Source organism: Silene latifolia, chromosome 7, assembly GCF_048544455.1.
Source record: "Silene latifolia isolate original U9 population chromosome 7, ASM4854445v1, whole genome shotgun sequence".
Classification (NCBI taxonomy): Eukaryota; Viridiplantae; Streptophyta; class Magnoliopsida; order Caryophyllales; family Caryophyllaceae; genus Silene; species Silene latifolia.
This window is the reverse complement of record NC_133532.1, coordinates 3,528,214-3,554,263: the sequence shown is the minus strand read 5'-3', so window position 1 is coordinate 3,554,263 and position 26,050 is coordinate 3,528,214. Positions and strand designations below refer to the sequence as shown.

At 40.0% G+C, this 26,050-nt stretch overlaps 1 protein-coding gene across 2 annotated transcripts; it reads right to left on the bottom strand.

The window, feature by feature from the left end:
• Positions 1 to 8,954: 8,954 nt before the first annotated feature.
• On the bottom strand, positions 8,955 to 20,803 carry LOC141591421 (uncharacterized). 2 transcript variants are annotated; one of them, XM_074411735.1, is made up of 3 exons: positions 20,596 to 20,803; positions 18,112 to 19,321; positions 8,955 to 9,460 (listed from the first exon to the last, which is right to left on the bottom strand). In XM_074411735.1, exon 2 carries the CDS (start codon positions 19,309 to 19,311, stop codon positions 18,130 to 18,132), a length of 1,182 nt encoding a protein of 393 aa, XP_074267836.1. In that variant the 5' UTR covers positions 19,312 to 19,321; positions 20,596 to 20,803; the 3' UTR covers positions 8,955 to 9,460; positions 18,112 to 18,129. The 2 variants fall into 2 exon arrangements, with proteins under 2 accessions (XP_074267836.1, XP_074267835.1); XM_074411734.1 differs by lacking the exon at positions 8,955 to 9,460 and having other exon boundaries at positions 17,820 to 19,321.
• Positions 20,804 to 26,050: the final 5,247 nt, after the last annotated feature.

Sequence of the window (26,050 nt, the reverse complement as noted above, 5' to 3'; positions counted from 1 at the left end):
ATTCTCCGGAAATCACATAGAAAGTTTCTCGGATCAGATAAAGCGGCCACGCAAAGTTTGAGCACCAAGGAAGACATTTGGGGGTGGCGGTGTGCCACAAACCAGCATTCGGCGAAACTCGGATTATCAAGAAAAATGGGTTAAAGCTCGTTATTTGAGGCTGAAATCGAACAGGTTGATTCATTAAATGAGCTTGGACGCGTGATTGAAAAACAGGAAGAAAAATAAACGGGGTCGAGTCACGACCTTCCGAACGGTGAAATTGAAGTGTAATACACGGTTTTGGGATTCCGGTCCGGAACAAAATTCTCGGAAATCACATAGAAAGTTTTCGGATCGATCGATAAAGCGGCCACGCAAAGTTTGAGCACCAAGGAAGACATTTGGGGGTGGCGGTGTGCCACAAACCAAAGATTCGGCGAAACTCGGATTATCAAGAAAAATGGGTTAAAGCTCGTTATTTGAGGCTGAAATCGAACAGTTAATTCTGAAATGAGCTCGGACGCGTGATTAAAAACAGGGAAAAAAGAAATAGCGTCCAGCACGACCTTCCGAACGGCCGAAATTGAAGGGTATAATACACGGTTTTTCGGGATTCCGGAGTCCCGGAACAAAATTCTCCGGAAATCACATAGAAAGTTCCTCAGGTCAAATAAAGCGGCCACGCAAAGTTTGAGCACCAACGGAAGACATTTGGGGGTGCCGGTGTGCCACAAACCTGCATTCGCCGAAACTCGGATTATTGTGAAAAATGTGTTAAAGCTCGTTATTTGACGCTGAAATCGAACAGGTTGATTCCTGAAATGAGCTCGGACGCGGGATTGAAAAACAGGGAGAAAATGAAACAGGGTCCGGTACGACCTCCCGAACGGCTGAAATTGAAGTGTATAATACACGGTTTTTCGGGATTCCGAGGTCCCGGAACAAAATTCTCCGGAAATCGCATAGAAAGTTCATGGGGTCAGATAAAGCGGCCACGCAAAGTTTGAGCACCAATGGAAGACATTTGGGAGTGCCGGTGTGCCAGAAACCAGCATTCGCCGAAACTCGGATTATCGTGAAAAATGCGTTAAAGCTCGTTATTTGAGGCTGAAATCGAACAGGTTGACTCCTGAAATGAGGTATGACGCGTGATTGAAAAACAGGGAGAAAAAGAAACCGGGTCCGGTGCGACCTTTTGAACGGCTGAAATTGAAGAGCATAATACACGGTTTTTCGGGATTCCGGGGTCCCGGAACAAAATTCTCCGGAAATCACATAGAAGGTTCCTCGGTTCAGATAAAGCGGCCACGCAAAGTTTAAGCACCAACGGAAGAAATTTGGGGGTGGCGGTGTGCCACAAACCAGCATTCGCCGAAACTCGGATTATCGTGAAAAATGGGTTAAAGCTCGTTATTTGAGGCTGAAATCGAACAGGTTGATTCCTGAAATGAGCTCGGACGCGTGTTTGAAAAACAGGGAGAAAAAGAAACTGGGTCCGGTGCGACCTTCCGAACGGCTGAAATTGAAGTGTAATACACGGTTTTTCGGGATTCCGGGGTCCCGGAACTTAATTCTCCGGAAATCACATAGAAAGTTTCTCGGATCAGATAAAGCGGCCACGCAAAGTTTGAGCACCAACGGAAGACATTTGGGGGTGCCGGTGTGCCACAAACCAGCATTCGCCGAAACTCGGATTATCGTGACATATGTGTTAAAGCTCGTTATTTGAGGCTGAAATCGAACAGGTTGATTCATTAAATGAGCTTGGACGCGTGATTGAAAAACAGGAAGAAAAATAAACGGGGTCAGGTACGACCTTCCGAACGGCTGAAATTGAAGTGTAATACACGGTTTTTCGGGATTCCGGGGTCCCGGAACTTAATTCTCCGGAAATCACATAGAAAGTTTCTCGGATCAGATAAAGCGGCCACGCAAAGTTTGAGCACCAAGGAAGACATTTGGGGGTGGCGGTGTGCCACAAACCAGCATTCGGCGAAACTCGGATTATCAAGAAAAATGGGTTAAAGCTCGTTATTTGAGGCTGAAATCGAACAGGTTGATTCATTAAATGAGCTTGGACGCGTGATTGAAAAACAGGAAGAAAAATAAACGGGTCGCACGACCTTCCGAACGGCAGCTGAAATTGAAGTGTAATACACGGTTTTTCGGGATTCGGGGGTCCGGAACAAAATTCTCCGGAAATCACTTAGAAAGTTTCTCGGATCGATAAAGCGGCCACGCAAAGTTTGAGCACCAAGGAAGACATTTGGGGGTGGCGGTGTGCCACAAACCAGCATTCGGCGAAACTCGGATTATCAAGAAAAATGGGTTAAAGTTCGTTATTTGAGGCTGAAATCGAACAGGTTAATTCCTGAAATGAGCTCGGACGCGTGATTAAAAAACAGGGAGAAAAAGAAATAGCGTCCGGTACGACCTTCCGAACGGCCGAAATTGAAGGGTATAATACACGGTTTCTCGGGATTCCGGAGTCCCAGAACAAAATTCTCCGGAAATCACATAGAAAGTTCCTCAGGTCAGATAAAGCGGCCACGCAAAGTTTGAGCACCAACGGAAGACATTTGGGGGTGCCGGTGTGCCACAAACCAGCATTCGCCGAAACTCGGATTATCGTGAAAAATGTGTTAAAGCTCGTTATTTGAGGCTGAAATCGAACAGGTTGATTCCTGAAATGAGCTCGGACGCGTGATTGAAAAACAGGGAGAAAATGAAACAGGGTCCGGTACGACCTCCCGAACGGCTGAAATTGAAGTGTATAATACACGGTTTTTCGGGATTCCGAGGTCCCGGAACAAAATTCTCCGGAAATCGCATAGAAAGTTCATGGGGTCAGATAAAGCGGCCACGCAAAGTTTGAGCACCAATGGAAGACATTTGGGAGTGCGGTGTGCCACAAACCAAAGATTCGCCGAAACTCGGATTATCGTGAAAATGCGTTAAAGCTCGTTATTTGAGGTTGAAATCGAACAAGGTTGACTCTGAAATGAGGTATGACGCGTGATTGAAAAACAGGAGGAGAAAAAGAAACCGGGTCCGGTGCGACCTTCCGAACGGCTGAAATTGAAGAGCATAATACACGGTTTTCGGATTCCGGTCCGGAACAAAATTCTCCGAAATCACATAGAAAGTTTCTCGGATCGAGATAAAGCGGCCACGCAAAGTTTGAGCACCAAGGAAGACATTTGGGGGTGGCGGTGTGCCACAAACCAAAGATTCGGCGAAACTCTGATTATCAAGAAAATGGGTTAAAGCTCGTTATTTGAGGTGAAATCGAACAGTTGATTCCGAAATGAGCTCGGACGCGTGTTTGAAAAACAGGAGAAAAAGAAACGGGTCCAGACGACCTTCCGAACGGTGAAATTGAAGTGTAATACACGGTTTTCGGGATTCGGGGTCCGGAACTTAATTCTCCGGAAATCACATAGAAAGTTTCTCGGATCAGATAAAGCGGCCACGCAAAGTTTGAGCACCAACGGAAGACATTTGGGGTGCGGTGTGCCACAAACCAAAGATTCGCCGAAACTCGGATTATCGTGACATATGTGTTAAAGCTCGTTATTTGAGGTCGAAATCGAACAAAGTTGATTCATTAAATGAGCTTGGACGCGTGATTGAAAAACAGGAAGAAAAATAAACGGGGTCGCACGACCTTCCGAACTAGTGAAATTGAAGTGTAATACACGGTTTTTCGGGATTCCGGTCCCGGAACTTAATTCTCGGAAATCACATAGAAAGTTTCTCGGATCGATAAAGCGGCCACGCAAAGTTTGAGCACCAAGGAAGACATTTGGGGGTGGCGGTGTGCCACAAACCAAAGATTCGAAACTCGGATTATCAAGAAAAATGGGTTAAAGCTCGTTATTTGAGGCTGAAATCGAACAAAGTTGATTCATTAAATGAGCTTGGACGCGTGATTGAAAAACAGGAAGAAAAATAAACGGGGTCAGGTACGACCTTCCGAACGGCTGAAATTGAAGTGTAATACACGGTTTTTCGGGATTCGGGGGTCCCGGAACAAAATTCTCAGGAAATCACATAGAAAGTTTCTCGGATCGATAAAGCGGCCACGCAAAGTTTTAGCACCAAGGAAGACATTTGGGGGTGGCGGTGTGCCACAAACCAAAGATTCGGCGAAACTCCTGATTATCAAGAAAATGGGTTAAAGTTCGTTATTTGAGGTCGAAATCGAACAGGTTAATTCTGAAATGAGCTCGGACGCGTGATTAAAAAAAACAGGAGAAAAAGAAATAGCGTCGCATGACGACCTTCCGAACGGCCGAAATTGAAGGGTATAATACACGGTTTTTCGGGATTCCGGAGTCCCGGAACAAAATTCTCCGGAAATCACATAGAAAGTTCCTCAGTCCAGATAAAGCGGCCACGCAAAGTTTGAGCACCAACGGAAGACATTTGGGGGTGCGGTGTGCCACAAACCAGCATTCGCCGAAACTCTGATTATTGTGAAAAATGTGTTAAAGCTCGTTATTTGAGGCCGAAATCGAACAAAGTTGATTCTGAAATGAGCTCGGACGCGGGATTGAAAAACAGGGAGAAAATGAAACAGGTCCCGACGACCTCCCGAACGGTGAAATTGAAGTGTATAATACACGGTTTTTGGGATTCCGATGTCCCGGAACAAAATTCTCCGGAAATCGCATAGAAAGTTCATGGGGTCAGATAAAGCGGCCACGCAAAGTTTGAGCACCAATGGAAGACATTTGGGAGTGCGGTGTGCGCTAAAAACCAAAGATTCGCCGAAACTCGGATTATCGTGAAAAATGCGTTAAAGCTCGTTATTTGAGGCTGAAATCGAACAGGTTGACTCCTGAAATGAGGTATGACGCGTGATTGAAAAACAGGGAGAAAAAGAAACCGGGTCCGGTGCGACCTTCCGAACGGCTGAAATTGAAGAGCATAATACACGGTTTTTCGGGATTCCGGGGTCCCGGAACAAAATTCTCCGGAAATCACATAGAAAGTTCCTCGGTTCAGATAAAGCGGCCACGCAAAGTTTAAGCACCAACGGAAGAAATTTGGGGGTGGCGGTGTGCCACAAACCAGCATTCGCCGAAACTCGGATTATCGTGAAAAATGGGTTAAAGCTCGTTATTTGAGGCTGAAATCGAACAGGTTAATTCCTGAAATGAACTCGGACGCGGGATTGAAAAACAGGAAGAAAAAGAAACAGGTCGACGACCTTCCGAACGGTGAAATTGAAGTGTATAATACACGGTTTTTCGGGATTACGGGTCCCGGAACAAAATTCTCCGGAAATCACATAGAAAGTTCATCGGGTCGGATAAAGCGGCCACGCAAAGTTTGAGCACCAACGGAAGACATTTGGGGGTGCGGTGTGCCACAAACCAGCATTCGCCGAAACTCGGATTATCGTGAAAAATGTGTTAAAGCTCGTTATTTGAGGTTGAAATCAAACAGTTAATTCGAAATGAGCTCGGACTCGGGATTGAAAAAGAGGAGAAAAACAGGTCCAGACGACCTTCCGAACAATTGAAATTGAAGTGTATAATACACGGTTTATCTAAGATTCCGGTCCCGGAACAAAATTCTCCGGAAATCACATAAAAAGTTCCTCGGGTCGATAAAGCGGCCACGCAAAGTTTGAGCACCAACGGAAGACATTTGGGGGTGCGGTGTGCCACAAACCAAAGATTCGACGAAACTCGGATTATCGTGAAATATGTGTTAAAGCTCGTTATTTGAGGTCGAAATCGAACGGTTAATTCCCGAAATGAGCTCGAGACGCGTGATTGAAAAACAGGAGAAAAAGAAACAGGTTCCAAGACGACCTTCCGAACGGTGAAATTGAAGTGTATAATACACGATTTTTCGGGATTCCGGGTTCCCGTAACAAAATTCTCCGAAAATCACATAGAAAGTTCCTCGGGTCAGATAAAGCGGCCACGCAAAGTTTGAGCACCAACGGAAGACATTTGGGGGTGCCAATGTGCCACAAACCAACCAAAGTTGGCTTTTGTGAGTGGTAAGGGCTCTCATCTCTTAAACAAGTGGTCAGGGGTTCGATTCCTGACTCTTGCGAATGAAAAAGCCAAACTTGGGAGGGGTCAACCCATTAAATTGCCTTCAGTACCCCGAAGGAGATTGCCCCAGCTGTCGGTAGGGGATACTCCTGGTCAACACCAAAAAAAACATGTGCCACAAACCAGCATTCGCCGAAACTCGGATTATCGTGAAAAATGTGTTAAAGCGCGTTATTTGAGGCTGAAATCGAACAGGTTGATTCCTGAAATGAGCTCGGATGCGTGATTGAAAAACAGGGAGAAAATAAAACAGGGTCCGGTACGACCTTCCGAACGACTGAAATTGAAGTGTATAATACACGGTTTTTCGGCATTCCGGGGTCCCGGAACAAAATTCTCCGGAAATCACATGAAAGTTCCTCGGGTAAGATAAAGCGGCCACGCAAAGTATGAACACCAACGGAAGACATTTTAGGGGTGCCGGTGTGCCACAAACCAGCATTCGCCGAAACTCGGATTATCGTGAAAAATGTGTTAACGCTCGTTATTTGAGGCTGAAATCGAAAAGTTTGATTCATGAAATGAGCTCGGACGCGTGATTGAAAAACAGGGAGAAAAAGAAACTGGGTCCTGTGCGACCTTCCGAACGGCTGAAATTGAAGTGTATAATACACGGTTTTTCGGGATTCCGGGGTCCCAGAAAAACATTCTCCGAAAATCACTTAGAAAATTCCTCGGGTCAGATAAAGCGGCCACGCAAAGTTTGAGTACCAATGGAAGACATTTGGGGGTGCCGGTGTGCCACAAACCAGCATTCGCCGAAACTCGGATTATCGTGAAAAACCTATTAATGCTCGTTATTTGAGGCTGAAATCGAACAGGTTGATTCCTGAAATGAGCTCGGATGCGTGATTGAAAAACAGGGAGAAAATAAAACAGGGTCCGGTACAACCTTCCGAACGGCTGAAGTTGAAGTGTATCATACACGGTTTTTCGGCATTCCGGGGTCCCGGAACAAAATTCTCCGGAAATCACATAGAAAGTTACTCGGGTCGAATAAAGCGGCCACGCAAAGTTTGAGCACCAACGGAAGACATTTGGGGGTGCGGTGTGCCACAAACCAGCATTCGCCGAAACTCGGATTATCGTGAAAAATGTGTTAATGCTCGTTATTTGAGGCTGAAATCGAACATGTTGATTCCTGAAATGAGCTCGGACGCGTGATTGAAAAACAGGGAGAAAAAGAAACAGGGTCCGGTACGATCTTCCAACGGCTGAAATTGAAGTGTATAAATACACGATTTTTGGGATTCCGGGTTCCCGGAACAAAATTCTCCGGAAATTACATAGAAAGTTCCTCGGGTCAGATAAAGCGGCCACGCAAAGTTTGAGCACCAACAGAAGACATTTGGGGGTGCCGGTGTGCCACAAACCAGCATTCGCCGAAACTCGGATTATCGTGAAAATGTGTTAAAGCTAGTTATTTGAGGCTGAAATCGAACAGGTTGATTCCTGAAATGAGCTCGGACGCGTGATTGAAAAACAGGGAGAAAAAGAAACTGGGTCCGGTGCGAACTTCCGAACGGCTGAAATTGAAGTGTATAATACACTATTTTTCAGGATTCCGGGGTCCCGGAACAAAATTCTAAGGAAATCACATAGAAAGTTCCTCGGGTCAGATAAAGCAGCCACGCAAAGTTTGAGCACCAACGGAAGACATTTTGGGGGTGCCGGTGTGCCACAAACCAGCATTTCCCGAAACTCGGATTATCGTGAAAAATCAATTAATGCTCGTTATTTGAGGCTGAAATCGAACATGTTGATTCCTGAAATGAGTTCGGACGCGTGATTGAAAAACAGGGAGAAAAAGAAAAAGGGTCCGGTACGACCTCCCGAACGGCTCAAATTGAAGTGTATAATACACGGGTTTTCGGGATTCCAGGGTCCCGGAACAAAATTCTCCGGAAATCAGATAATAAGTTCCTCGGGTCAGATAAAGCGGCCACGAAAAATTTGAGTACCAACGGAAGGCATTTGGCGGTGCCGGTATGCCATAAACCAGCATTCGTCGAACCTCGGATAATCGTGAAAAATGTGTTAATGCTCGTTATTTGAGGCTGAAATAGAATAGGCTAACTCCTGAAATGAGCTCGGACGCGTGATTGAAAAACGAGGAGAAAAGAAACAGGGTCCGGTACGACCTCTCGAACGGCTTAAATTGAAGTGTTTCTGTTTCATTTTCTCCCTGTTTTTCAATCACGCATCCGAGCTCATTTCAGGAATCAACCAGTTCGATTTCAGCCTCAAATAACGAGCATTAACACATTTTCACGATAATCCGAGTTTCGGCGAATGCTGGTTTGTGGCACACCGGCACACCCAACCGTTTTCGGGATTTCAGGGTTCCGGAACAAAAAATGTCCGTAAATCACACGGATGATTCCTCTGTTCAGATAAACCGGCAACACAAATTTTGAGGCGCAACAGAGGACATTAAAGACTTCCGGTGTGCGATAAACCAGGTTTCCAATCAGCGGCTCCTATAAGGCTATAAGCTTAAGATAAAGGTAACGGATGACTATCCCACACAGGGGCCATCCACACAGGGTACACGGCAAGGTAGAAATGGCTTTCTTTGCCCGTTCCAAGTTCCAACCCGTCAAACCATTTGACATGACAATAATGTCATTGCTACTTGAATATCAAAATCTCAAGCCGATGGGGTTCTGTGTGTACAAGGTTATTATGGTTATTATATACGGAGTTCGGGTATTTTTCGGGTTCGGGTATTTTTCGGGTTCGGGTTGAAAACACTGGGTTATTTGCGGGTTATTTACGGGTCGGGTTACGGTCGGTTTTCGGGTCGGGTCAGCTTTTGACAGGTCTAGCTACAAGTTACAACTGACATACAACCAAAGCTATATAGACTGATATTAAAACTCGAACAAAAACGTACAAAATGGCAAGGTGATACTGAAAACGTACAAAAAATATTTCAAAAAATCAGGAGTATATGTTCCTTTCTGAAAAAAAAAATCAATTTCTGCAAACCAAAAGCATTACAAATAAGAACAGCAGAGTTGTGAGAACAATCTCATAACAAATAACCCGGGTTACCGGATTTGCTTGGGTACCCTATGAATTGCGAATCCTTAAAGAACGAATTCTATCATGTGCTTAATAAAATACACATAATACACATTCTGTAAGAGCGAATCCAAATCGGTATGCGTATGCGTATTCATAGCGAATCTGATAACCATGCAAATAACCAACTTGGGCACCAGAACCCAGAAACAAGAATGTTCAGATTTGAGAACTTTGTAGACATCACAAAAGATTATAATGGGATGGTATCTATAACCATTCTGCCAGGATCTACTCTGATACGAACAACAATTGAAAAGCCATATGACGCTTCACTTCAAAATTTTCAAGCATTTCTAACACCATCTTCCAAACTGTAAAAATTGTATATATATTATTACCTTCAAAATTGGTCAAATTAAAAGAAGAAGAAAATCAAAAAAAAGTTAAGAAATTGATGGGGGAACCTTAAAGATCAGAAGAAGCCATGCAAACGGGTACTCACGTACGACTCACGTACATGCCTACATGTTAGGGATATATTTCTGGAATAACAACTAAATAACCGTCTTCTCCTATGGAAGTTCTACATTAGTAACCGTCTTCTCCCATAGAAGCAACCGTCTAAGTGTGTCTTTGTTTCTTCCTTCTTGATCGAGGCTCCTCTTGCGTGCAACGGTACGTAAGATCTTTGTTTTGTTTCTGCTGTTTCATTCTGTCTTTTGGCTTCCTAGTAAGGTGTAGTTGGGGGTGGTTTCTGTAGTAAATAGTTCGGCTATGGGAGAACCATCCAGGAGTAAGGGTAAGACTCCTGTAGGGGTTTGTTCAGAGAGGGAGGGATAGATTTTTGATTGGGATATTGGGCAGGAGGAGATTGAAAATAACGATCCTAGTCCAATGTTGGTAGGGAAAATATGGTCGACGAGAGCGATCAATGTTAGGGCTGCGATCGACTCCATGATTAAACTGTGGAACCCAAAAGGGACAATTGTGGGTAACATACTAGATGCCAAGGAGAAAATTTTCGTCTTCCGTTTTTCCAATGAACGTGATAAAGTACGGGTAATCGAGGGCCAACCATGGCATTTCGATAAATATGTATGGTGTTTTGATGAACCTTGTATAGACGGAAAAATGACTGAGACTCCGTTGCACCTTCTGCCTATTTGGGCGAGAATTTATGACCTCCCTTTGAAAGGACGGTCGAATGCGAGCAACATTGAAAAATTGGGGAATCAGCTTGGCATTTATGTCGGTGTGGATGAAGCCCCTTTACCGGAAATGGAGAAAGCTGTTAGGGTCCGAATTATACATGATGTTCGAAAGTCTTTAAAGAAAAATGTCGAGATCAGAATGCCGTCAAGGAGGGTGCTATCCTTTAGAGTTACATATGAGAGGCTGCCGACATTTTGTTATGGATGTGGCATTCTTGGGCATGGGGAAAAGGATTGTGATGAGGGCCCCTATGATGAGGAAGATCTGCAATATGATGAAGGGTTAAGGGCATCGCCATGGAAAGTCATCAAGACTACTGTGAACCCGAGTGCGAAAATGGCGAGATCTTTGAATGATGAATTTGAATTTGATGCAAAACAGCGTGAAGGGGAGTTTATTGAGAAGATGATAGAGAAACTCCAAAGCATTGCCCTAAATTCGAAAAAGAAACAGAGGGAGTCAGATGGTGCTCGTGTTGATGGTATGAAGAGTTTGGGTACTGTTGAGCAGATAGGGAACGAGGTTGGAGTTGGAGCTATAGAAGGGGGTGATATACGGAGGAATGGCGAGATGGAGGTTGAGGTGCAGTGTGAACTTTCTCTACAGCAGGTTTGTAAGTCTCCTAATAGGGATTTGGAATTACCTAATAAGGGTAATAAGAGTGACAAGGATGCAGGGGGCAAAGTCCATAGTAAAGAAGGTGGAAATTGGACTAGGCTGCCTAGGGTAAGGGAGGGGGACACAGAGACTGGCAGTATAAAATATGTGAAGGAAAAAAGAGGACGGGAGGAGACCGAGCAGATACGAGTGGAAGCTACTAAAAAATCTAAAACAATCATGGGTGTCAGTTCACCTGAGGCGGAGGTTGAGATGACTCAACCCCGCCGGGCGTTATGAATCTCTTAAGTCTTAACTGCCGGGGCTTGGGCAACCCCGACGCAGTAGGTGGTCTCCGTAATCTCATACGGAGAGAGGCCCCGGCCATCATGTTCCTATGCGAGACAAAATTGGGTGGTCGTGATTTCAAGAAAATAGTTAGTAGATTAAATGGGTATGAAGGTATGAGTGTGGATAGTATGGGGAGATCGGGAGGGCTTGGTTTTCTATGGCGGTCTGATATTAAATGCGAGTTCCTTTCGGCTACTATCCACTATATGGATTTTCATGTTTCTTTTGAGGGATTTCAGTTTAGGGTAACAGGGTTCTATGGATGGCCTGCTGTTCATGATAGACATCTTTCGTGGAACCAATTACGTTTACTTGGAGCCCAATATGATGAGCCGTGGTTATGTTTGGGTGATTATAATGAAATTCTCTACTCTAATGAAATGAAAGGGGGGGAGAGGCCCCAATGGCAAATGAATAATTTCCGTAATGCTGTGGATGATTGTGGGCTTAGAGACTTGGTACAAGAAGGGTATTTGTTCACTTTTGATAATGGACAAATAGGGGAGGCAAATAGGCAAAGTCGGATCGACAGGGCAATGGGTACGGAAAAGTGGTTTGATCTATTTCCTTATTCTCGGCTGATACACTTGGACCGGGAATGGTCTGACCATTCTCCAATCAAAGTAGTCCTTGATGGACGTAGTAATGGCGCTGAAAAGAAGACGAAACTCTTTAGGTTTGAACAAATTTGGATTGGAGAAGAGGGTTGTGAGGATGCTATTCGGAGGGCTTGGGATGTGGAAAATAATGATGTTCTTGCATCAATTGCAAGATGTGCGAGGGAATTGCAGGAATGGAAAGGACTGAATATTGGGAAACTTATGAAGGAGCTCAACAATAAGCGTAAGAGGCTAGCCGTCTTAAATGCAGGGGAACGAACTCGTAACAATCTGAACGAAAGGAGGAAAGTGACTGACGCTATTTCTAAACTTATTCGGCAAGAAGAACTGTTTTGGCGCCAAAGATCACGAGCTATCTGGCTCAAAGAAGGGGATCGAAACACAAAGTTTTTTCATCGTAAAGCAGAGCAACGAAGGAGGAAGAATAATATAGATAGAATTATTGATGATGAAGGTCGAGTACAGGAGGGTATTATGAATATTTCAAACGTTGCTGTGAATTACTTTGAGGGGCTTTTTGGGTCCTCTAATCCGGATATCAGTGTCAATATCTTCGACGGAGTGACAGGAAGAGTGACTAGCCAAATGAATGAGGGGCTTAGGGAGGAGTATACTGGTGATGAAATTGTTGAAGCCCTAAAACAGATGAACCCGTTAAAGGCTCCGGGACCGGATGGCATGAACGGACTATTTTTCCAAACTTATTGGCACATAATCGGTCCTTCGATTATCCGTACCTCGCTGGGTATTCTTAATGGAGGTTCTTTTCCTATTGCTTATAATAAGACCCATATTGTTTTAATCCCGAAAACAACTAAGCCGGAAAAGATGAGTGAATTCAGACCGATTAGCCTTTGTAATGTGGTTTACAAGATTGTGTCGAAAGTTCTAGCTAATAGATTAAAGAGATTTCTCGGGGAAATTGTCTCGGAAAATCAGAGTGCGTTCACTCCCGGTCGTCTTATCTCAGATAATATTCTTGTAGCTTTCGAGCTTTTTCATCATATGAAAAACTCGAGAAGTGGAGGAGGCCATATGGCCCTAAAGCTTGATATGGCAAAAGCTTATGATAGAGTGGAGTGGGGTTTTCTTGAGGTAGTTTTGAGCAGGATGGGGTTTGATCCTAATTGGATTAATCGAGTGATGATGTGTGTTAAGACGGTCTCATATAACGTGCTCGTGAATGGCCAACCTTCCACCGAATTTAGACCGAAAAGAGGCTTGCGACAAGGTGATCTTATGTCCCCTTATCTTTTCATTCTTTGTGCTGAGGTTTTCTCTAGTCTGATTAGAGGGGCTATGGAAAGGAGTGTCATTCGCGGCATTAGAGTTGCACCAACAGCGCCTATGGTGTCGCACCTTTTCTTTGCTGACGATAGTATATGTTTTACCCGTGCAAATGTTTCTGAAGCTCGTGAGATTTTGAACATTATTAATGTATATGAGTTGGCTTCCGGACAGTTGGTAAATAAGGATAAGACGACGGTATCATTCAGTAAAGGGACAAGCTTGAGTAGGCGGAATCAGGTGGCTGCGGTCCTTGGAGTGCGTGTAGTAAATATGCAGGAGAAATATCTCGGGCTGCCAACGACAGTGGGACATTCGAAGGCAGTAATCACCAAAACTGTTAGAGATAAAATTAGTAAGAAATTACAAGGATGGCGGGGACTTTTACTCAGTAAAGCAGGTCGGGAAATCTTGATTAAAGCTGTAGCTCAATCCATTCCCACGTACGCGATGAGTATTTTTAAGTTACCGGCTAATTTTTGTGAGGAATTACGATCAATTGTGACACGATTTTGGTGGGGCTCGAACCAAGGACAAAAGAAGATGGCTTGGATTTCCTGGAACCGTATGTGCAGGTCAAAATCCGAGGGAGGACTTGGTTTCCGGGATTTTAATAAGTTTAATGAGGCTCTGTTAGGTAAACAAGCGTGGCGGTTATTGACTAATGATGACTCATTGATGGTCCGTGTGCTCAAAGGTAAGTATTTCCCTCATTCAAATTTTATGGAAGCAGAAATTGGTACCAATCCAAGCTATACATGGCGGAGTATTCTTGGTGCTAAGGCTGTCATGGACATGGGCATAAGGAAACGTGTGGGTAATGGTCTCAATACTCTCGTATGGACTGATCCCTGGATCCCAGGAACGAGCTCGCGTAAAGTTATTTCTCCTAGGGGTGATTCTAGTCCGCTTTTGAAGGTGGCTGATCTGATGAATGCAGAAGGGTCCGGCTGGAACTATGAAACTGTTCATGATCTTTTTCTCCCTTTTGAAAGTGAGCGAGTTCTGAAAATCCGGCTATCCGAGCACAATTTCGAGGATGATTGGTGTTGGGACCCCGAAAGGAATGGTATTTACTCGATTAAATCTGCGTATCGACTATTAGCTGTGACGGAGCAAGCCGGGGGAACAATCAGACCATATACGAGACAGGTGGTTGTGGAACAAGATTTGGAAGGCCCCGGTGTTGCCGCGCATCAAAATCTTCTTTTGGCAGCTGTGCCATGAAGCTTTAGCGACCAATTTGAATATATCGAAACGCATTAAAGAGATCGATGCTTCCGCCCACGATGCAATTCTAGACCAGGAATCTTTCGCATTTAATTAGAGACTGCGGGTGGAATGGAGGTATTTGGGAGGGCTTGGGTCTCGATATTTTGGACAGTGTGTGGTTTGAGAGGGTGCGAGAGTGGGTTGAAGTGATGATGCAGGACGCTGATGGTGACCAATGGATAAAACTCATGGTTGGGAGTTGGGCCATATGGGAGAGGCGTAACAAACTGATATTTGATGACGGACTGTGGTGTGAGGGGAAGGTGTTGGAAAGAGTTAATGGTTTAATGTGGGAAATGAGGGAGGAAGTGCAGGATTGTTCCACTGGACAGGAGGGAGGTGTAGCAAGGCTGGGTTGGCAAAAACCGGAGATCGGGTTTGCCAAGATCAATGTTGATGCGGGTATTCGAGAGGGTTATGGAGTGGCATGGGGCATTGTGTGTAGAGACGCAGATGGGGTGGTGAATTGGGGCGTGACAGTCCAGCAGCGAGGTGGTGAGGTGGTGGGGATCCTACTGTTTTGGAGGCGTAAGGGGTGTTGCTTGGGGTAAAAGAGGCGAGGCAGGCAGGGATTAAGAAGGTTATCATTGAGACGGACTGTTTAGGCGTAGCTGAGGATTTGAAGCATAGGAGGAAAGGCCGAACAGAGCTCTTTGCTGTTTATGATGCGATATGGGTGTTAGCTCCTTATTTTGTTTCTATTAAATTTGTTTACGCAAGTAGGAAGTGTAATAGGGTGGCACACGAGCTAGCCCATGTGTATCCGTGGTCGATTGGCAGGCGTGCTTGGTCTATTGACCTGCCGCAAGACATTGCTGATATTGCTGTATTCGATTTACATGAAATGCATTAACCCGGATGGGTTTCTCTCAAAAAAAAAAAAATTGGTCATTAATAAAATCCCGAGGAACTGTGTCAACAAGTCCGGGTTGTAAACATCAATTTATACACACTAGGTCTATTCATGTGCCACAAAAATTCCGAAAGGTACCACCTAGAGGCATTTACATTCGTAGTTTCCTTGAGAAGAGAGAAGTGAAAGATGTTTCAGGTAGACAAATTTAGTATTATATACTTGTATATCAGATCAGCTGTGATGCCGACAACAATTTTGCACCTTAACGATGCTTCTAGAAAATTTTCAATGAACTGTAGCACTATGTTGCAAAATCGTCACAACAGTGTACAATAACCTCAAATATCGGTCATTGGATAAAATCCTGCGGAACTATGTCAGAATAAATAGGGTTGTAAGCATCAACTTCTAGGCACAGTACGGCAATTGTTATCCACATGGATCCATAAATGGACCATCTCAAGGTATTTAGAATCGCCGTTTCTTTGAAAAGGAAGAGAAAGTGAAAGATGCTTGATATAGACAAATTCATGGTATAATATTCATATCTATTGTGATGCCTACAACATTATGCACCCTTACGATGATTCTTAAAAAAATTTCAGCAAATCTAGCACTATATTCCGATAACCTGTATAACCTTCAAAATTGGTCATTGGATACAATCCTGAGGAACTGTCATAATAGTTTGACTTCTTAACATTATTTATAGACACACTAGGGTTGATCATATGCCACATAATTTCGGAAATAGACAATCTAAAAGTATTCAAATTTGGCTTTCCTTAAGAAGTTAAAGATGTCTCCCGTGCGCAGATATTTATTGTAAGATACCATATTATGATGCCTACGATATTGTGCACCTTATGCTGCCTCTTGAAAATTTTAATACAAATTATACAATCCCTAGGAACCTTGTTAGAATATAAGCATCAATTTACAGACACACTAGGACCATTCTAATGTCACATGGTTTCAGAAATGGACCATCTGTAGGTATATAGATTCGTCATTTCTTTAAGAAAAGAGAAGTGAGACGTATGAGATAGCCAAATTAATTGTTTGATATCACATCTATTGTGATGCCTTATGCCTACAATACTGTGCACCCTTCCGATGCTTCTTCAAAATTTCAAGCAATTCTAGCACTATGTTACGACAATTGCCATAATCGTGTAACCTTCAAAGTTGGTAATTTGATACAATCCAGGGGAACTATGTCGTCGGGTTGTAACATAAATTGATGGGAACGCTAGGACGGATCATATGCCACATGATTACAGAAATGGACCATCTAAAGGCATTTAAATCCGCTGGTTCCTTAATAAGTTAAAGATGTTCCATTATTGTAACATATCATATGTAGTTATGTACTAGAGATCATATGTACTGTGGTCTGTGAAGCCTACAACAATATGAACCCTTATGACGCTTCTTGAAAATTTTCAAACAATTCTACCACCTTCAAAATCAAATCATTTGATATAATCCCTAGGATATGTATAAGAATTTACGGACACACTAGGGCTAACCTTATGCCACATACTTTCATAAATGGACCATCCAAGTATTTAGATTCAGTGTTTCCTAAAGAAGAACGAAGTGAAAATTTTCAGAGATAGCCAAAGAGGCAGAAATTTATTGCAAGTCTACTATGATGCCTACAACATTGTTCATCCTTACGATGGTTCTTCAAAATTTCCAAGAAATTCTAGACTATGTTCCAATAATTGTCATAACCATGTATTATAAACTTCAAAATCGGTCATTATACAATCCTTAAGAAATGTATCAAAATATGTTCTAGTTGAAATGGACTATCAAAAGTTCTTAGAACCTCATACCGCTCAAAAAGGTTTTAGAACCCCATACCACTTCATAGTTGTTTGATTTGATAATCTTTCACAGTCTAAGGGGCAATGGAGTTAGAAACTTGGTTAAAGAGTTGGGAATGGGAATCCTGGGCTCTAGAATAGATTTCCAATTCATCAAATATTTAATTCCAATTGATAAATCTATTCGGTCTATTTCAAAACACTTAACCAAACACCCCACCCATAAAGGTATTTAGATTCATTGTTTCCTTAAAAAAAAAAGAATCAAAGATGTAAGAGATAGACAAATTTATTGTAAGATATCATATCTACTATGAAATCGACAACAATTGTGCAACCTTACGCTGCTTCCTGATAATCAGGTTCTGACAATTGTCATAATAGTGCATTATATAACCTTTAAAATAGGTCATTTGATACAACCCGAGGAACTCATAAACTATGTCATAAGTTCGTGCTAAACAAATTGACGAACACACTGGGGTTAATCTTATAGCACAATTTCATAAATGGACGATCAAAAGGTATTTAGATTCAACGTTTCCTAAAGAAAAAAGAAGTGAAAAATGTCACTTGTAAGATATTATACTTACTGTGATGCACTGATGCCTGCAATATTGTGCACCTTTAAGATGAGTTCTAGTAATCATCATAAAAGTGCATCATAATCTTCAAAGTTAGTAATTTGATACAACCATGAGGAACTGTATCATAATCATAATAATACATAATAAGTTCCATCATAAACATCAATTACTGACACACTAGGGCTAATCTGATATACACAGGACTGTAAATCAAACGCACAGATAGATGTCTTTAAAATAACATGGCCAGAAAGCAATTTGAAACAAACACAAGATCATCAATGCAGGATATGATCACCTTCTAATCAGTATCATAAGTCATTTCTTATATCAGGAAGGCATTCTAGAAATAAAAATCACGAAGATGACCAGATTAATATGATATGACATAGGAGGAAAACTAACCTAGGTTAATCATCTACTTCAATGGTTGTATTTCTTTTTCTTTGCTCTGACAGCCTCATGTGAGCCTTCTAACTCTCCATCTGCGGCCCTTTCATGCTTCCTCTTACGATTTGCTTTCTTGTCTGCTGCTTCAGTTTCAACACTGCACCCATTCTCTCTTATTTCAGGTTCATGGCTTCTTTTCTTCTTATGTTTTTTCCCGTCACTGACATCGTTTTTACTCTCTACCTTTCCTTCCTTCATTACATTTCCATCATCCTTGTGCTCAGTTTCCTTCACTTCCTTCACCTTACTCTTCTTATGTTTCTTTCGCTCATCGCGAATGTTTTGCACAGTACCAACTGCTTCTCCAATACCATCATCTGGTCTATGAGGACGATGCTGAACTTCCTGTACAGTCTCTGAAGCAACAACAGGATTTTCCTTTCCAAGTTTATCTATTTTCTTCTTCTTTTTCTTCAGTTCACCACTTGCATTAGGGCTTCCCATCTCATCCTTTACCTCATTCGCCTTAATAGCATCATGAGATCGATCATTGTCAATAACCGCGACATGGTCATCCGTTCCTCTCTTTTTCCTGGACTTTTTGCCAACATCACCTACATCAGGCAAATCATTCTTCAGCTCTTCAATTGCATTAGGGTTTCCCATTGTATTCTTGCCCTCACTCACATCAATAGCATCTTGATCACCATCACACTTGACATCACTTCCCCTCTTTTTCTTCGACTTCTTGCCAGCACCACCGTCTACGTCAGGCACAATCTTCTTTATAACCTCACTGTCATGTCGGTTTCCAATCTCATTAATCACATCATGTTCACTACTAGGTTGATCCTTGTTTTTCTTCGACTTCTTTGAAACATTGTGTACATGAAGCACATTGCCTTCACCCATTTTCAAATTCCCCGTAGCCTTGTCAATACTTAAGCCAACATCAGTTACTTTACTCGAAATTGGAGTCCCTAGAGTAATAAAACCAGTAGAACGGTCCTTTTTATTCCGGGATTCACCTAACGGAATGTTACACTCTTTGTGTAAGTGAACAAGTTCAGTAAAGGCGGCAGAAGAACGCCTTAGATAGGCAGAAAACGCAGGGGACGCTTCATTATCAGAAGCCGTAAAAGCAGAAATCAATTTAGCAGCTCTGGAAACAGAGATTGGTTGAGTAGATAGTACCTTCCCAGACACTGTCTTCATCCTACAAACCCTAATTAAAAAAAAAATAAACAATTCGGCGTCTTAAACACTTAAAAAGAGGAATACAAAACAGGCCCGGTTCTGAGGGTCGTCTGGAGGGGCGGCGGCCTAGGGCCCAGGCTAGAAAGGGGCCCATTGTTCAGAGTTTTAAAATAATAATAGTGGTAAGAAAAGAAAAAAAATCTAATTTAGTAAAAACGAAGCAATGCTTTTCTAATTTCTCACCCTGACTCTCTAGTCTCTACCCTCTTTTTTTTTTTTTTTTTTTTTTTCTAAGACCCGAATTCCCAACTCTTTGCTTTTTTAATTGGAAATTTAGAATTTAAAAACTCATCTTCTAATTCCTAAGCAACGGTTTCTTAATTTCAATGGCCCAAGATATAAGATATATGATCACTGATTAACTTATTGAGTCGATCATAACCCTAAAGCTTTGATTGAGATGGTCTTCAAATGTGGTAGGGTGAGGCTCTTGATAAAAGTTAACGCCTTAATTAAGAGTTAATCTTCTTCCACTACCACCACCCTTAATCCACCTTACACAAACCCACTATTAATGTTTTGCCGCAACTCCTTTGGTCAACCAACGCCAAAATTATTGGCCACCAGCCTCTTGGCCAAATTACCACCAAAATTGCATTATCTCACTACTAAAATTCGACCACCACTCCTTTGGTCACTATTAAAATTCGGCCACAACCCCTCATGGTAGATATTATTTTTAAGCGAAAGCAGCAAACCACTTGCCCAAAACCCGGCATGGCTCATCCCAAAATCCACAAAGCCTCTTCCGCTACACGAAAGAATTGCATTATACCCACTCCAAATTATGACACTATCCTTCTCTCACTACCAATTTCGGCCACCATCTTCTTATTCTTCTACTGGATTTACCTCAAAAGAATAAGAGGACAATTATCTAGAGTAATTAATGCATTTTTTTGTAATTGGAAAGGTATACGCAAAAATAAAATTCAAACACCACTGATTTCACTTGCATTAACTAGCACATGTACATTATCCCTGAAAATCAAATAAGCAAAGCTCAAAGTTTAAAGCATTCATTCATTAACTAGCACACTCTTCGACAAATCATCATCAGTAAAATCAGACGAAACATATGAAATTAAGAACAAATTAATATCAATTGAATAGCAAATTAATACAGTACTAATTTAAGGGCAAATTCGTTTGAATAGAAAACTGAATAGCAAATTCGTATGAGATTCAATTCAAATAAGCATATGAAATTAAAAACAATAAAAAGATTAAAATCATACTTACTAAATAATTGATGGATTCGAAATAGGAATACAAAAAAGAGGGATTTATCCTTCTTGCTGGTCGTCGTCGTCTTCGCCGGTCACTATCGTCGTCGGCTGCCGTATAATCTCAGTTTATGGTTAGAGGTGCGTTTAGGGTTTGAGCCTAGAGGTGGGTTTTGGGTTCAACCAAAGAATTGGGATTTTAGTAAAGAAAGACACTAAAATAAGAGTCCATATTCGATTCCACTTGGTAGTTAGTACATTGATTTTTTTTTTTTTTTTTTTTTTTTTTAAGGTAAAGAAATTAGGTTGACTAATTAACCTATACCATCCTTTCGGATGAGAAAGGTAAACAAAATTCAAAGAATTTTCATTTACCACGGAGAACCATGATAAGAAAGGGTACAAAGAAGGAGACTCTCGTCTGAAAAGTCGGATACTTTAAAACCCCCAAAACAAATTCATCAATACTATATATTAATTCCATAAAGCAAAGGACTTCAATGTAATTAAATAAATCTATACAAATTAATTATATTATATAGTTTTAAATCGATAACACCGTGTGATGGACCTCATAAAGGGACCTCAATGTAAATATTATATAGTTTTGGTTAAAAGTATAATATAAAGATGCATCGATGAAGAATATTTATGGAAATTACATTAAATTAAAGTAATTAAATTTAGAAAACACAAGTATATAGTGATTTTCCTTAAAATTAACATGCCCCAGTTATGGAATTAATTGGTTTCATCATAGAATTATACATTAAATTAAATGTAGTAAAAGTAATAGTAGCAGCAACGAGATTAATAAAATTAACGGTATTAATGTGTGAGTCGAGTAGTGATGATTATAATAATGATAGTGGGAGTAGTGAAAGTAACTACGAATGTAGTGAAAGTAACAGTGGTAACAATGAGAAAAAGTATGAACAATTAAATAATCAATCGACTCAATGAAATATTTTATTTATTTAAATATAGGCCGAATAAAATTATCGGGAATAATGAATTTAACAGAAAAAAAATAGAGGAATTAGTAAAAGAAACAATAGTAACCCACGAGAGTAGTGAACGTAACGATATTAAGAAAGAATGTCGTGAAAGTAATAATATTAATAGCGGGGTAGTGAACGTGTCTCATAATTTGAAAATAAATTTTACATTTCATCATAATTACAAGATATGCCGTAGAAAAATATATTACAAATAGTAAACGTGTGAGTTAGACAACTCTTTATTTCATTGAAAATAAAATTTAACGGTAAATAGAGGTAGCACGGGAAAAGGACACCAAACCTAGTTATGATAAAATAGAAGAGCCGAGAAGTTACCTTACCAAAGCGTAAAGAACACAAAAGGAGGAACAAAGAAACCTAAAAACCAGATTTTTTTACGCGTCCAAAAGGATTAAAAACTTCAATACACATTCATCAAAAAGCTAAACTTTATATTCTGAAAAAAAATGAACAATGAGTTCAATTTACAAAGATAAATCGATAAAAATTGATATTAAATCCTTAATTTAAACCTTCTTTAACTAAGATATGCCCTCCTAGGCTAAATTGGAGAGCAAATTAAAATCTAATCTTTAAGAAGGAGAAAATGAAGAAAAAGGGCTGAAATATTCTGAAAAAATTAACAATGACTTCAATTTACAAAGGTAAATCGATAAATATTGCTATTAAATCCTTAATTTAAACTTTCCTTAACTAAGATATGTGACTAAAAAATGCCATCCCAGACTAAAGTGGAGAGCAAATTAAAGTCTAATCTTTAAGAAGGATAAAATCAAGAAAAATGGCTGAATTTTTTTGAAAAAAACTTGATAAGAGACTAGGATCTACCTCATCTTGAAGGAGGAACATGGCTATGAAGAATGAAGATTAAAGAATAGGGATGAAGAAGATCTTTGGAAGGAGGCTGCTACACCCATTTCTTTAAGTCTTAGATTTTTTTGCTTTTAAGAAGGTTTTCTATTTCTAAATTGTTAGAGCGAGAGGGAGCTTAGTACATTGATCATTCGGTTGAGATTGTTTTCTCCAAACATCTAACGATCCTAAATTTATTCATAAATATTCATAAAAGTAAAGGTAAAATGAAAGTTAGAAGGGAAATTATTATTAAATGGGGCTTGAAAGAAGGAAATTGTAAGGATCCTAATCTAGAAAATAGAACCATGTGTGTTACTTAGAGTTGATCATATGGCCCAAGCCCCACCCGGTCCAACCCGATTTTCCCCCAGGCTTGGGCCTAATAGGCCCGAAAAGCCAACGGCTCGAAGCCCATGACCGATTAAATATAATAGGGCCGGGTTTGGGCCGACGTTATGCCCGGATTTTGGCCCGGCACGGCTCGAACATTGTAAAATTTACGAATATGTAAAATTTAAGAATGTTAATAAGCATTCAGTAAAATAATTAACCAATCAATTGTTGTATTGTAAATAAGTCATAGTCACTTGTTTACATGTATTAATTTGATAAGGCTTTAGTATTTTCCTTTACTAGTATTTAAATGATAAAAAATGAGCTAATGATTTTGTATCACACTAGTGCCGATAAATTCTTTACCATTATCGGCGTGCTAAGTCAGTATTTTTTAGCCTAATGAACAACAAATATCAAATCAGTTATAACACTACAACAACATACAGTAAGCACCGCACTAAAATATATTATTACACTACTAAAAATTCTGCATTTAGTTTGTATGGATCACCTATATCAGTAGGTTCATAAAATGTACGTTAGGTTACTACTTAATTGACAATACTTGAAAAAATCACATAATTCTTTACGAAAATTTTGATAACAAATACACAAAGTATCTAACTTCATAATGGGGATTTCTAAACTTATTTCAAGAGAAACAAATAAAATTTAGCCCGAATTGGCTCGAAAGCCCGCTTTAACCCCGGACGGGCCAGGTTTGGGTCGATGAAATAAGCCCGTACTTGTAGCCCGGCCCGCACACTTGGGCTTAATTTTGCCAGAACTCTGATTGCTTACGGCTTATGCCCATTAATTTTTGCTTCAGGAGCCCATTTCTCTTTTAAATATTAATTCTTTTATAAAACGTTTTTACAGAGTGTGAGGTTAAGACGGTGAAGGAATAAGAGGAGAGTAATTGTGTGTATTTTTAGATTTTTTTATTAGGCGGGTCAAAATAAATAGTTTTTGTAGATTGTAGTTGGTATTTGGGTCGTGCGAATTTTGCTCGAACTCTGATTGCTTACGGCTTACGCCCATTAATTTTATTTGAATGAGCCCATTTTTTAAAAAATATTAATTATTTTATAAAACGTTTTTACACATGCATTAATAAAAACCATGTATAACTTTACATTATTTAACCTCATAAAACTTCCATTACTTAACATGGTTAAGTGATAAGGGCATCAATGTAGTTTGTGGATGGTTTTACAATGACTTATTGTAAGACATTTTCACTAATGATGTTTGAAGTGCATATCCGTGCAATTTTCACTAATTAACAATCGAAACTAAACAAAAAAAGGGTTAATTTTTTAAATTTAAACGTGTACGGAGCAAAATCATTTTAAACTTGCACGGGTTCTACAAACCTAAATGAGTTTGACTAAATAAAAAATAGGTTTAACAATTTGCACGGATACGCAACTATTTAGGGAGTTTCACTTTTACTAATTTTGTTTTATTCATCTGAATCCTTTTATTTGATATGTAAGTCTGGTTTTTTGAAGTCCCTGCCTAACAAGACAAAGTATTGACTCAAATTTAATTACCAAGAAAATATATCATACATACGGTAATAACTACCTAGCCAATTGACCCTAATGCATTATTTACTTTAATTGCAAATGTAAATTGTAACTCAAAACAAAAAAAAAACAAAAAAAAAACTTAAATATGACTTTAGAACTCAAATATTACAATTGTAATTTAAAATTGTTGAACAAAAAGTAAAAACATTTATTACTTTATTTTAAAATTTTCATTTTAAGATAATTAACTTTAAAAGGAGATAATTAACTATTATATATTACTTGTCGGTATTAATTGTCGGGCGGTTAATTTTATTTAATAATCAACTTTAAAAGAAGATAATTAACAAAAATTTAAAATATTTATTATTATATACTACTTGTTGGTATTAATTGTCGGGCAGTTAATTTTATTAAGAGAGAGAATATTGAGCTTTTATGTTTATATGATTGTATCGAAGATAACATAGAATATACGAGTAATCTGTGAATATTTTTTTTCTAATTTTTAGAATATAACATAAATATAGACAAAACTTTCGTATACAAATTGTATACTTTTTTTATCAATAAATCTTGATAAAACATTATTCAGTCAGAACTTTGTGCATTTTTTGTAAAAATCTTCATTCATTATTTAGATTTTACAAATAAAATGAATGAGTAGATCCGTGTAATTTTTGCATGGGTTTAAAGTTAGTAAATGGTAAACAAATGACCGGAACGGAGGGAGTATAATAAATAAAGACAAAATATTGAAGACAAACAACAATAATAACAAAAATCGTGGCAAAAGATTAATAAACGTAACAATATTCATAGCAAAATATTAGTAATTTGTGATAAAATTTAGTAAATTGTGGTCATAAACATGACATATGTTTGACGATATATTATGGCAATATACCTATTGATTAATAAAAGTTTTTTCTTACGAGTCTTTTTTTGTTCCTCAAGGCCCAATCAATCACGAATCCGGGTTTACAAAACACCATCAACGTAAAAACATAGATAGTCCCTTGAATTTCACGGGTAATAGAATTAGTGATTTTTTAAAAAAAAATGATCATACATTGTATTTTTTTTAAAGGGGCCCTAATCTACACTTTTGCCTAGGGTCCCACAAACCTCAGGATCGGGCCTGATACAAAAACGTGAAAACCCGAAAAGTAAAGCTACAGCGTAGTTGAATTAAATAATAGGGCGGGACGGGGCGTAAACCTAATATAATAACTTGAACATTGAATTTAAACATGAAAATGAAGTATAAAAATACGAAGGGAATAAAATAAAAGAGGGGAAATAGAGAAGATACCAGTTGAAGAAAGCGAGAAGATGGCGGCGATTACAGCAGAAGTTTGAAGAGGAGATAGCAGTGAAATATGATTGATTACAAGCTTGCGAAAATGGCGGAAGGGGAAAGGAGACTCTACCTCTCAAGTCTCAAGGTGTTTGTGTTTTAGGTTTTAATCGATTATGCGCTTTCTTTTGGTTTTAACTCTTAAACTAAAGAGTAATTCTACCGTCCTCCGGGATGACGGTACTCCTTACACACAAGCCATTATAATATTTCACTTGGGTGGATTGTGGAGGACGGTAGAATTTTTGTAAACTAAAATAACCAAAACACTTGTTTTTACTGCGGATATTTTCTACTAAGTAGATTAGAAAGGATAAATAGGACGAAAACATGACTAGTGAAACGCTTGTTACATAAATGATC